The 14,380-nt window shown below is 43.5% G+C and overlaps 1 protein-coding gene across 6 annotated transcripts in view; it reads right to left on the bottom strand.

Annotated features, from left to right (window-relative positions):
* Positions 1-14,380, bottom strand: part of LOC106603277 (seizure protein 6) — a 254,630-nt gene that overhangs the window by 41,950 nt on the left and 198,300 nt on the right. For all 6 annotated transcript variants that reach the window (XM_014196718.2, XM_014196716.2, XM_014196715.2 and 3 more), the window contains exon 5: positions 8,116-8,301. In XM_014196718.2, the coding sequence (XP_014052193.1) occupies positions 8,116-8,301 (186 nt within the window). The remainder of the gene's footprint in view (positions 1-8,115; positions 8,302-14,380) is intronic.

Genomic DNA, 14,380 nt, shown 5'->3' on the forward strand with positions numbered 1-14,380 from the left:
TTGCTGACTAATATCACAGTACATAGAACCTGAGGTCAGGAGTAAGAAAGTTTCCATTCCTGTACTGAAAGAGAAGGAGAATGTTTGGGAGTCTGGGAGCTGTGTGGTGGTCTGGCAAATAGCCATCTCACCAGGGACTGACTGACTTTCTGACTGTGTGATGATGGACTAGTGAGGAGAGCATAGCAGCAGAATAGTATCAGTGCAGAACAGCTGTAGGGAGTGAGAGTGGGGCTGGCAGAAGAGATGGTGCTATATGGAGTGGCAGGTAGCCTAGTGGTTAGAGCATTGGGCCAGTAACCGAAAGGTTGCTGTACCGAATCCCCGAGCTGACAAGGTAAAGATCTGCCGTTCTGTCTCTGAGCAAGGCAGTTAACCCACAATTCCCCGGGCGCAGAAGATGTGGATGTCGATTAAGGCAGCCCTCCGCACCTCTCTGATTCAGAGGGGTTGGGTTAAATGCGGAAGACACATTTCATTTGAATGCATTCAGTTGTACAATTGACTAGGTATCTTCCCTATCCCAGAGCAGGTGAACGTTAGTCATGTAGCCCACTCCTAATTACTATAGTGCTAGCCACTAGCTAGGTCTCGTCTCCGCAGCACTGCTCCCTCTTCCCATACTGGTAATCAGACACTACGAAACCAGGCCTCACAGCACAACCAATCAACTTTGGACCTTAATGATGACACTCAACTGACATGGTGTAAAAGCTCACTTAATAAGACCTAAGTACAGTCTATCACTGGTATACAGGGAGGCATGGGCTTTACACAAGGTGAAGTTGGCCGTCGCAGTGAGAGCTATTATTTTCACAGTGGATATAAACAATAGTCAAGTAGGCCTACCTACAATATTTACAAAATAATTAACAGGACAAAGAGCAACATAAGTCAAAGCACTAACGACCTAACCCATGTCTCATGATAGCAATGTGGCTATACAGCTGCAAGTATAGCCAAACCTTTCCATGTCTGGCCACAGCAGGAAATCATTATTTTAGGCTGGATCCTTGGAACCAAAGTGGATAAATTCAGTTTACCATGCTCACATGAGAAAGGGAACGCCCACTTACACAGACAGAATTTTTTAAAGTGTGAAACTAAACAATAACAGATAGCTCTGGTCTACTTATTGTCCCCTCCCCGCTCTCCCTACCCACCAGTCCATAAAAAATAAGCCAGTGAAACATCTCTGCTTTGAATAACCTAATATAGCACGTGTAAAAGAACCGCATGAGTGGGTTTTAAAGAAACCCGATTTTCAGGCTTTGCGTCATCTCTGCTTTTCCCCTGAAAACCAAATGGTTTAGAACGTCATGATTTGTCATGCGTTAGATATCGTCCAATCACAATGCAGCAGCTGTCTCAGGGTTGGTTTAAAGGGGCCATCTGCTGATGCCACATCCATTTTTTGATGTATACATTTATTTTTATTTTTATTTAACCTTTATTTAACTAGGCAAGTCAGTTAAGAAGAAATTCTTATTTACAATGACGGCCTAGCCCGGCCAAACCCTAACCTGGACGGCACAGGGACAATTGTGCGCCACCCTATGGGACTCCCAATCACGGCCGGTTGTCATACAGCCTGGAAGCGAACCAGGGTCTGTAGTGACGCCTCTAGCACTGCAATGCAGTGCCTAAGACTGCTGCGCCACTCGGGAGCTCTTATTAAATGAATGATATTTATCCATTTATTCTTGAAGACCAGAGCTTATAAATGCCTCATGAGCTTAGTTCAACTATCGCACCACATTGGAACCCAAAATATAAGCTTGTTATACGCCATCGTTTGTAAACAAAGTAAATGTGAACAAACACTGTATAGCCTCAAAACATGGATAAGTGTGTATAATTGTAATATCTTGGATGGTTAGTCCTTGCATCCATAACTCTGGTGTGTCAAATAAATACGAGGAAAACAAGGTAAGCGTTTACATTTATTTCAGCTTAAAGATAGACTCAGCTAAATTACGTTTCCACCAGCAGCACCGGCCCGCAAGACATATAAAATATATATATATATACTGTATATATACACTGCTCAAAAAAATAAAGGGAACACTTAAACAACACAATGTAACTCCAAGTCAATCACACTTCTGTGAAATCAAACTGTCGACTTGGAAAGCAACACTGATTGACAATAAATTTCACATGCTGTTGTGCAAATGCTTCCTGGCTGATGTTTTGGTCACTTTTGAATGCTGGCGGTGCTTTCACTTTAGTGGTAGCATGAGACGGAGTCTACAACCCACACAAGTGGCTCAGGTAGTGCAGCTCATCCAGGATGGCACATCAATGCGAGCTGTGGCAAGAAGGTTTGCTGTGTCTGTCAGCGTAGTGTCCAGAGCATGGAGGCGCTACCAGGAGACAGGCCAGTACATCAGGAGACGTGGAGGAGGCCGTAGGAGGGCAACAACCCAGCAGCAGGACCGCTACCTCCGCCTTTGTGCAAGGAGGAGCAGGAGGAGCACTGCCAGAGCCCTGTAAAATGACCTCCAGCAGGCCACAAATGTGCATGTGTCTGCTCAAACGGTCAGAAACAGACTCCATGAGGGTGGTGTGAGGGCCCGACGTTCACAGGTGGGGGTTGGGCTTACAGCCCAACACCATGCAGGACGTTTGGCATTTGCCAGAGAACACCAAGATTTGCAAATTCGCCACTGGCGCCCTGTGCTCTACACAGATGAAAGCTGGTTCACACTGAGCACATGTGACAGACGTGACAGAGTCTGGAGACGCCGTGGAGAACGCTCTGCTGCCTGCAACATCCTCCAGCATGACCGGTTTGGCGGTGGGTCAGTCATGGTGTGGGGTGGCATTTCTTTGGGGGGCCGCACAGCCCTCCATGTGCTCGCCAGAGGTAGCCTGACTGCCATTAGGTACCGAGGTGAGATCCTCAGACCCCTTGTGAGATGATATGCTGGTGCGGTTGGCCCTGGGTTCCTCCTAATGCAAGACAATGCTAGACCTCATGTGGCTGGAGTGTGTCAGCAGTTCCTGCAAGAGGAAGGCATTGATGCTATGGACTGGCCTGCCCGTTCCCCAGACCTGAATCCAATTGAGCACATCTGGGACATCATGTCTCGCTCCATCCACCAACGCCACGTTGCACCACAGACTGTCCAGGAGTTGGCGGATGCTTTAGTCCAGGTCTGGGAGGAGATCCCTCAGGAGACCATCCGCCACCTCATCAGGAGCATGCCCAGGCGTGGTAGGGAGGTCATACAGGCATGTGGAGGCCACACACACTACTGAGCCTCATTTTGACTTGTTTTAAGGACATTACATCAAAGTTGGATCAGCCTGTAGTGTGGTTTTCCACTTTAATTTTGAGTGTGACTCCAAATCCAGACCTCCATGGGTTGATAAATTGGATTTCCATTGATTATTTTTGTGTGATTTTGTTGTCAGCACATTCAACTATGTAAAGAAAAAAGTATTTAATAAGATTATTTCATTCATTCAGAGCTAGGATGTGTTATTTTAGTGTTCCCTTTATTTTTTGGAGCAGTGTGTGTATATATATATATATATATATATATATATATATATATATATATATTTTTTTATATTTATTTTACCCCTTTTTTCTCCCCAATTTCATGGTATCCAATTGGTAGTTATAGTCTTGTCCCATCGCTGCAACCCCCGTACGGACTCGGGAGAGGTAAAGGTCGAGAGCCGTGCGTCCTTCGAAACACAACCCAGTCAAGACGCACTGCTTCTTGACACAATGCCCGCTTAACCCTAAAGCCAGCCACACCAATGTGTCGGAGGAAACACCGTACACCTGGCGACCGTGTCAGGGTACAAGCGCACAACCCTCTCCTAACCCGGACGACGCTGTATTATTCATTATTATTAATTATTATGTCGTATTATTCTGTACTTAAATCAGATACCCCACTTCGTATGGTATGTATTAATTTGTGGATGTCCATCATCCATTTCATATGATATGTTACTAATTGCAATTCGTACAATATGTTACGAATTAGCAAAAATTGACAATATGTAAACATTTTGTAAAAACACATGATATGATATGTACCTGGTTAAATAAAGGTGAAATAAATAAAAAATAAAATAAAAATGTTACGAATTCCAATTTGTTGTGGCTAACGTTGGCTAGGAGGCTAATGCTATTGCTAACGTTAGCTAGCCGGTTAACGTTAGCAAGGCTAGGGGTTAGGAGTTAAGGCTAGGGTTAAGGTCTGGGTTAGGGTTAGGATTAGCTAACATGTTAAGTAGTTGCAAAGTAGCTAAAAAGTAGTAAGTAGTTGCAAAGTTACTATTTAACTAAAATGCTAAAGTTGTCTGTGATGAGTCTCCCTGATCTACATTTACTGTTAAATCTAGTCTATGAGAACAGTCTGGATGACCTACCATAGAAAGCACACCATAAACCTCAATTAACCTCTGGGCAGTGGGAGACAAATAACACCCAGTCCATTTAAACTGAGTTTAATTACTTTAATCATTCAGCTGAAATGTAATTCTCCTCAGTTGTCAGCCTCTGTGGCGTTCTCTGAGGGGGTACTATATATTCCCATTGGTTCTCAGTGAGCGGCTGGATGGATCCTGGGGTTTAAGAGCTAAAGTGTGTGTGTGTGTGTGTGTGTGTGTGTGTGTGTGTGTGTGTGTGTGTGTGTGTGTGTGTGTGTGTGTGTGTGTGTGTGTGTGTGTGTGTGTGAAATCTAATTTTATTTGTCACATACACATGGTTAGCAGATGTTATTGCGAGTGTAGCGAAATGCTTGTGCTTCTAGTTCTGACCATGCAGTAATATCGAACAAGTAATCTAACCTAACAATTTCACAACAACTACCTTATACACACAAGTGTAAAGGAATGAATAAGAATATGTACATAATGAGTGATGGCCGAACAGCATAGGCAAGATGCAGTAGATGGTATAGAGTACAGTATATACATATGAGATGAGTAATGTAGGGTATGTAAAGATTATATAAAGTGGCATTGTTTAAAGTGGCTAGTGATACATTTATTACATCAATTATTCTGATATTAAAGTGGCTAGAGTTGAGTCAGTATGTTGGCAGCAGCTACTCAATGTTAGTGATGGCTGTTTGACAGTCTGATGGCCTTGAGATAGAAGCTTTTTTTCAGTCTCTCGGTCCCAGCTTTGATGTACCTGTACTGACCTCGCCTTCTGGATGATAGTGGGGTGAACAGGCATTGGCTCGGGTGGTTGTTGTCCTTGATGATCTTTTTGGCCTTCCTGTGACATCGGGTGGTGTAGGTGTCCTGGAGGGCAGGTAGTTTGCCCCCGGTGATGCATTGTGCAGACCTCACTACCCTCTGGAGAGCCTTACGGTTATGGGCGGAGCAGTTGCCATACCAGGCGGTGATACAGCCCAACAGGATGCTCTCGATTGTGCATCTGTAAAAGTTTGAGTGTTTTTGGTGACAAGCCGAATTTCTTCAGCCTCCTGACGTTGTCTGTGTGGGTGGACCATTTCAGTTTGTCCGTGATGTGTACTCCAAGGAACTTAAAACTTTCCACCCTCTCCACTACTGTCCCATCGATGTGGATAGGGGGCTGCTCCCTCTGCTGTTTCCTGAAGTCCACGATTATCTGCTTTGTTTTGTTGACATTGAGTGTGAGGTTATTTTCCTGACACCACACTCCGAGGGCCCTCACCTCCTCCCTGTAGGCCGTCTCGTCGTTGTTGGTAATCAAGCCTACCACTGTAGTGTCGTCTGCAAACTTGATGATTGAGTTGAAGTCGTGGATGAACAAGGAGTACAGGAGAGGGCTGAGAACGCACCCTTGTGGGGCCCCAGTGTTGAGGATCAGCGGGATGGAGATGTTGTTGCCTACCCTCACCACCTGGCGGCGGCCCATCAGAAAGTCCAGGACCCAGTTGCACAGGGCGGGGTCGAGACCCAGGGTCTCGAGATTAATGACGAGTTTGGAGGGTACTATGGTGTTAAATGCCGAGCTGTAGTCAATGAACAGCATTCTTACATAGGTATTCCTCTTGTCCAGATGGGTTAGGGCAGTGTGCAGTGTGATTGCGTCGTCTGTAGACCTATTGGGGCGGTAAGCAAATTGTAGTGGGTCTAGCGTGTCAGGTAGGGTGGAGGTGATATGATCCTTGACTAGTCTCTCAAAGCACTTCATGATGACAGGAAGAGAGTGCTACGGGGCGGTAGTCATTTAACTCAGTTACCTTAGGTTTCTTGGGAACAGGAACAATGGTGGCCATCTTGAAGCATGTGGGAACAGCACACTGGGATAAGGATTGATTGAATATGTCCGTAAACACACCAGCCAGCTGGTCTGCGCATGCTCTGAGGACGCGGCTGGGGATGCCGTCTGGGCCTGCAGCCTTGCGAGGGTTAACACGTTTAAATGTTTTACTCACGTTGGCTGCAGTGAAGGAGAGCCCACAGGTTTTGGTAGCGGGCCGTGTCAGTGGCACTGAAATGTCCTCAAAGTGAGCAAAGAAGTTGTTTAGTCTGTCTGGGAGCAAGACGTCGTGGTCCGCGACGGGGCTGGTTTTTCTTTTGTAGTCCGTGATTGACTGTAGACCCTGCCACATACCTCTCGTGTCTGAGCTGTTGAATTGCGACTCTACTTTGTCTCTATACTGATGCTTAGCTTGTTTGATTGCCTTGCGGAGGGAATAGCTACACTGTTTGTAATCGGTCATGTTTCCGTTCACCTTGCCCTGATTAAAAGCAGTGGTTCGCGCTTTCAGTTTTGCGCGAATGCTGCCATCAATCCACAGTTTCTGGTTAGAGAATGTTTTAATAGACACTGTGGGTACAACATCACCGATGCCCTTGCTAATAAACTCACTCACCGAATCAGCGTATTCATAAATGTTGTTGTTCGACGCTGTGCGGAACATATCCCAGTCCACGTGATCGAAGCAATCTTGAAGCGTGGAATCCAATTGGTCGGACCAGTGTTGAACAGACCTGAGCATGGGTGCTTCCTGTTTTAGTTTCTGTCTATAGGCTGGGAGCAAAAAAATGGAGTCGTGGTCAGCTTTTCCGAAAGGAGGGCGGGGGAGGGCCTTATATGCGTTGCGGAAGTTAAAATAACAATGATCCAGGGTTTTGCCAGCTCTGGTCGCACAATCGATATGCTGATAGAATTTAGGGAGCCTTGTTTTCAGATTAGCCTTGTTAAAATCCCCAGCTACAATAAATGCAGCCTCAGGATATGCGGTTTCCAGTTTACATAGAGTCGAATGAAGTTCTTTCAGGGCCGTCAATGTGTCTGCTTGGGGGGGAATATACACGACTGTGATTATGATCGAAGAGAATTCTCTTGGTAGATAATGCCGTCGGCATTTGATTGTGAGGAATTCTAAGTCAGGTGAACAAAAGGACTTGAGTTCCTGTATGTTGTTATGATCACACCACGTCTCGTTAATCATAAGGCATACACCCCTGCCCTTCTTCTTACCAGAGAGATGCTTGTTTTTTTCTGTCGGCGCGATGCGTGAAGAAACCAGGTGGCTGTACCGACTCCGATAGCGTGTCTCGAGTGAGCCATGTTTCCGTGAAACAAAGAACGTTACAGTCTCTGATGTCTCTCTGGAAGGCAACCCTTGCTCGGATTTCGCATACCTTGTTGTCAAGAGACTGGACATTGGCGAGTAGTATGCTCGGGAGCGGTGCACAATGTGCCCATCTACGGAGCCTGACCAGAAGACCGCTCCGTCTGCCCCTTCTGCGGTGCTGTTGTTTTGGGTCGCAGACTGGGATCCAATCCATTGTCCTGGGCGCTGGGCTTAACAGAGGATCCGCTTCAGGAAAGTCGTATTCCTGGTCGTAATGTTGGTGAGTTGACGTTGCTCTTATATCCAATAGTTCCTCCCGACTGTATGTAATAAAACCTAAGATTTCCTGGGGTAGCAATGTAAGAAATAAAAAAAATTAAAAAAAAATACTGCATAGTTTCCTAGGAACGCGAAGCGAGGCGGCCATCTCTGTCGGCGCCGGATGTATAGTATGTGTTTGTGTGTGTGTGTGTGTGTGTGTGTGTGTGTGTGTGTGTGTGTGTGTGTGTGTGTGTGTGTGTGTGTGTGTGTTTGGCAGCAAGGAAGCAGTGTTGTTGGCTCTTACCCAGGCATTTGGGCTCCTTGCCACTCCAGTAAGGTGTAGTGGCGTTGCGACAGGTGAGCATGGTGGGGCCTTGCAGCTGGTAACCAGTCAGACACTGGAAGTAGGCCTCTCCCCCAGCATGGAGGTGAGTCACTGATACTTCCCCATTGGCTGGCTCCTTAGGGAAGGCACAGCTTAGAACGAAAGCTAGATGGAGAGAGTGAGAGAGTGGGAGAGAGGGAGGGAGGGAGGGATAATTAAGATTGAATCAGTCATGACTGGATTGATATGATTTCATATTATAAAATTCATCGAAATGTTCTTTCGAAGTGGAATCAGTTGTTATCATAGCAGCACCATTTTACTTGAATTATATGTATACTGATGCAAGCTCCCAGCCATCCAGGACATTTCTACCAGGCGGTGTTTGAGGAAGCCTGGAAAATTGCCAAATACTTCAGCCACCCCAGCCATGTACTGTCCTCTCCACTACCATCCGGCAGGCGGTACCAGAGCATCAGGTCTCGGACCAACAGGCTCACAGACATCTTCCATCCCCAAGCAATAAGACTGTTGAACAGCTAATCAATGGCTGCCCACCGTCATCCATGGACTGTCTGCACTGACTCTATCTGCACTGACTCCATGCACACTCACATGTCTCTACCCACAAATTCACACATGTTTAAACTGACACTGATATTATCGCACGTTGACGCCCATACACAATTCCACATGCACACACACTTTCACCATATACACTGCTGCTACTATTTCTTATAACAGTTTTTGTTTATAGTTTTGGTACTAGTTTTCTAAACTCTTAGTACAAAACTCCGAACTGGTAACACTTGTCACACAGCCAGTCTTACAGTACATTCAAAACCTTTCATTGTGCATTCATTTTACCATACAACCATTGATCCAATATATAAGTTTACTGTGAAATGTAATGAGTACATTGGTTTAATCACCAAAACACAACATATTGAAATCTTCTCAATTTAGTTATTTTAACAACCAGTTAATCCAATAGCAAAACATTCAAGATACTTGTCTATAAATGACCCTTTGAATGTAGTATGTTACAGTACTGTACAGTACATTACACTGTTTTCACGTTAGGCAATACACTTACACTACCCATTAAAATTGACTGAACATCAAATTTTACATAATTTCTATCCCATGTGTGATCAAAGGTGTGATCATTGAAGACATATTTTACAATGTAACCAATGAAACAAATGAAAGAAACATAATATTTAGCAGGCACTAGTTTGCATCAAGCCTGTCTTGAGCATTTGGCCATCGGTTCCCGTCCAAATCACAGTAAATATCCTCATTGTTCATGCACCTGGGGAAAAACATTTTGATCAATCCAAGACTGACATACAGTGCATTCGGAAAATATTCAGACCCCTTGACTTTTTCCACATTTTGTTCCGTTACAGCCCTATTCTAAAATTGCATTACATTCAATGTTTCCTCATCAATCTACACACAATACCCCATAATGAAAAGTGAAAACAGGTTTTTATAAATTGTTGCTAATTTATAAAAAATAAAAATACCTTATTTACATAACTACTCAGACCCCTCGCTATGAGACTCAAAATTGAGCTCAGATGCATCCTGTTTCCATTAATCATCCTTGAGATGTTTCTACAACTTGAGTGGATTCCACCTATGGTAAATTCTATTGATTGGGAAAGGCACACACCTGTCTATATAAGGTCCCACAGTTGACAGTGCATGTCTGAGCAAAAACCAAGCAATGAGGTCGAAGGAAATGTCCGTAGAGCTCCGAGACAGGATTGTGTTGAGGCACAGATCTGGGGAAGGGTACCAAAACATTTCTGCAATAGTGAAGGTCCCAAAAGAACACAGTGGCCTCCATCATTCTTAAATAGAAGAAGTTTGGAACATCCAATACTTCCTAGAGCTGGCTGCCCTGCAAATCGGGGGAGAAGAGCCTTGGTCAGGGAGGTGACCGAGAACCCGAAGGTGACTCGGACAGAGCTCCAGAGTTCCTCTGTGGAGATGGGAGAACCTTCCAGAAGGACAACCATCTCTGCAGCACTCCACCAATCAGGCCTTTATCGTAGAGTGGCCAGACGGAAGCCACTCCTCAGTAAAAGACACATGACAGCCCACTTGGAGTTTGCCAAAAGGCACCTAAAGGACTCTCAGACCAGGTCTGATGAAACTAAGATTGAACTCTTTGGCCTAAATGCCAAGCCTAAATGCCAAGCGTCACGTCTGGAGGAAACCTGGCATCATCCCTACAGTGAAGCATGGTGGTGGCAGCAGGGACTGGGATACCTGTCAGGTTCGAGGCAAAGATGAACAGAGCAAAGTACCGAGAGATCCTTGATGAAAACCTATTCCAGATCGCTCAGGACCTCAGACTGGGGTGAAGAATGACCTTCCAACACGACCCTAATCACACAGCCAAGACAACGCAAGAGTGGCTTCGGGACAAGTCTCTGAATGTCCTTGAGTGGCCCAGCCAGAGCCCAGACTTGAACCCGATCGAACATCTCTGGAGAGACCTGAAAATAGCTGTGCCGCGACACTCCCCATCCAACCTGACAGAGCTTGAGAAGATCTGCAGAGAATAATGGGAGAAACTCCCCAAATACAGGTGTGCAAAGCTTGTAGCGTCAAGAAGACTCGCGGCTGTAATTGCTGCCAAAGGTGCTTCAACAAAGTGCTGAGTAAAGGGTCTGAATACTTATGTAATATGATATTTCACTTTTACACCTGGTTACTTGTACATATCTACCTAAACTACCACCAGTATCCTTGCACATAGGTAAGGTATTGGTACTGACCCTGTATATAGAGTACATTTTTGTGTGTTTTTATTTGTCGTGTGTTTGTATTTTATCATATTGTCTTACCTTTGATATCTAATACTGCATTAGAGCTCGCAAGAGCTTACAAGTTAGCATTTCACCCTACTGTTTACACCTGCTGTATCCTGTGCATGTGACAAATAAACTTTGATTTGATTTGACACTGCACACACACACACACACACACACACACACACACACACACACACACACACACACACACACACACACACACACACACACACACAGAGTAAATCTTGTGTATGAAAAATGTGGTATAATTGGTCAAGCAGTGCTGTTTTCATTAGTATTCTACTTGGGTTATAAATACTCCACTCCAGCTGCTACAATTATTTGCAGTTTAAAAGTACATTTGCAAATAGATTGGGACATGTTTGCAATGACTAATGAGTCTCAGTGTGCAAGTCTACACACACAGCTGTGGCAGGGAACTTTACGTTTGGTTTAGAGGGTAGAAGTAGAGTTGGAGATCAGGGCCTTGTTTCCCAGATAACTTCAGAACAAAGTTGACTACAAATCAGGTTTGGAAAATGTATCCAATTGTCATACTTGAGTAAAAGTAAAAAATACATTAATAGAAAATGACTCAAGTAAAATTGAAAGACACACATTAAAATAAAAGTCCAAAAGCATTTGGTTTAAATATACTTAAGTATCAAAAGTACATACAAAAGTATACATTTCAAATTCCTTATATTAAGCAAATCAGAGAGCACCACTTTTATGTTTTTTTAAATGTACAGATAGCCAGGGGCACACTCCAACACTCAGACAAAATTGTATTTAATTTACAAACGAAGCATGTGTGTTTAGTGAATCCGCCAGATCTGAGGCAGTAGGATGACCAGGGATGTTCTCTTCATAAGTGTGTGAATTTGACATTTTTTCCTGTCCTGCTATGCATTCAACATGTAACAAGTACTTTTGGGTGTCAGTGAAAATGTATGGAATAAAAATTACACTATTTTCTTTAGGAATGAAGTGAAGTAAAAGTTGTAAAAAATATAAATAGTAAGGTACAGATACCCTAAAAAACAACTTAAAGGAAAACTCCACCCAAATGTTTTGCTTGTCAGCAATCAAGTTTCAAGATATGTCACGTTCAAAATACAGAAATCATCCCGCATGATGCATTTTGTATCATATGATGCAAAACAGGGCATCATATGACAGAAATGCATCATACAGGGATGATTTCTATATTTTGAAAGTCACATATCTTGAAAACTTGATTGCTGACAAGCAAAACCTTTTGGGACTATATCAACAATGGACTAATGAAACAAATACCAAAAGATGGTCTTTGGGTGGCGTTTTCCTTTAAGTAGTACTTTAAAGTAATTTTTATTTAAGTACTTTACACCACTGCTACAAATACAAATTTTTGTTGCAATTATTACAAACAAGTGAAGAATAAAATTATGTTTCAAAAGAAAACCGAAATTACTGTATTAAAAGATACGTAGTCTACGTGGATCTATATACTATAGGCTATATAAATCATATTGAAATCAATTTCATCTTCAACCAATTGAATTCTACTTTGAGACTAGGCTACTGTCTGTAATTTGTGCCTCAATGTGTTTCATGATGTGTGAAAACATGTGCCCAATGATGTGCCCAATCTGTGATTTACTGCATTATTATTGGGTAAGTATAATAAGCCGCCTCAATAGACTATTTGCAGCAATAGCTGGTAATAATCCTAATGTTAAGGTAAGATTTGAATGGAGAAAGCTGATCCGAAGGCAGCGCTGCTTTTCATTTGATCCTGTCAGTATCGACACATGGTCGTGCACTTAGCGAATTTTCTCTCTACATGCTTGTTTGGGAAACACTCGTAAATAACGATGCATCTGGTACAATCATTGTAATGCTTACATCGCAACTGGGAAACTAGACACAGTTCCATTTCAGAGCTGGTCCTTTAATGTTATAGTGGGGAGAAGAATTGCCTCTGTACCAGTTGTCAAACCGCTATTAGTCCAGAGCAGCAAGATGAATGGGCTTCAACTTCCCTGTCCTTAAAAGAATTGTGCTACATAGGATGTATGGTAGCAATCATTAGTTGGCGTGGATGATGGATTGAGCTAACCATGTCCGTAATGGGAGCTATAAAACAGGCCTCTGCCTGTCGGAGCGCAGGCCCACTCTGCTCTGCCTCACTGGTCCAGCAGCCTCTCTGAGATTATATTCCTGAGGTCCAGTACAGATAACACCAAAACCTGGAGTCTGTTGAAAAAACACCATGACAGCAAAAATATACTTTTAACAACACCAGACCAACAATAAAGCAATAGTGACAGACAGAGGTGGTCTAAGGTAAAGCCTAGAAAGATAAGGTAGTTAGTCAAAACTCCTGCCTCACTCATAGAGATCTACTGTAGGTGTGTTAATACCAATAATGTGTGGCATCTTTGATTGTTGAATCTGATTGCTGTTACTATAAATTACAACAGTAGTCTGTATATGGAGCATAACAAAGCTGAGAAATAGACTCAGTGTCTGCAGAGCGTAACAGCCAGAGGGTGACAGCCATCGTTAAAAACAGAAAGCAAAGACAAGGACCCCGTGGAGGATCCCTACTGTTTAGTATGTCTGACTCAATTCTTTACTCATTAATATGATTTGGAGGAACAGTCGGAGTGGAAATGAGCTGTTAGGTTGTGTCAACACGCAGGTGGAAACATTTCAAACAAAGCTCTCATTTCAGCTCACACTCCTGCTCTCCTGCTCCAAACCAGTCACTACACTCAGAAAAAAAGGTGCTATCTAGAACCGTAAAGGGTTCTTCGGCTGTCCCCATAAGAGAACCCTTTGAATAACATTTTTTTTGTTCCAGGTAGAAGCCTTTTGAGTTCCATGTAGAACCCTTTACACAGAGGGTTCTACGTGGAACCCATAAGAGTTCTACATGGAACCAAAAAAGGTTCTACCTGGAATAAAAAGGGTTATCCTATGGGGATAGCCAAAGAGTATACCTCTTCTGTTCCTGCTTCCCCAGACACAGGACTAAAAGGCACAGTGTAGCGTGCTGCTCCTGAGACAACCACTTTGGGGGCTGAGTGTGCAGACACTCAACCTGGTCTCAGAGCATTGCATAATATTCTGCATGTAAGTCCAAGATGCTTTATATACTATGATATGTTACATTTCGTATGGTATGTATTAATTTGTGGATGTTTCGAATTAGAATTTGTATGATATGTGCCAAATTTGCAAAATGTACATGTTACGAATTTGCCAAACGTTTGATATGTTACGAATTCTGATTTGTTGTGACTGATGTTAGCTAGGTGGCTAAGTGGCTAATGCTGACATTAGCTAGCTGGCTAACTTTAGCTAGGTAAGGGGATATGGTTAAGGTTAGGGCTACGTTTAGGAGTTACATTAAAGGGTTAAGG

This window comes from Salmo salar, chromosome ssa04 (assembly GCF_905237065.1).
Source record: "Salmo salar chromosome ssa04, Ssal_v3.1, whole genome shotgun sequence".
Taxonomy (NCBI): domain Eukaryota; kingdom Metazoa; phylum Chordata; class Actinopteri; order Salmoniformes; family Salmonidae; genus Salmo; species Salmo salar.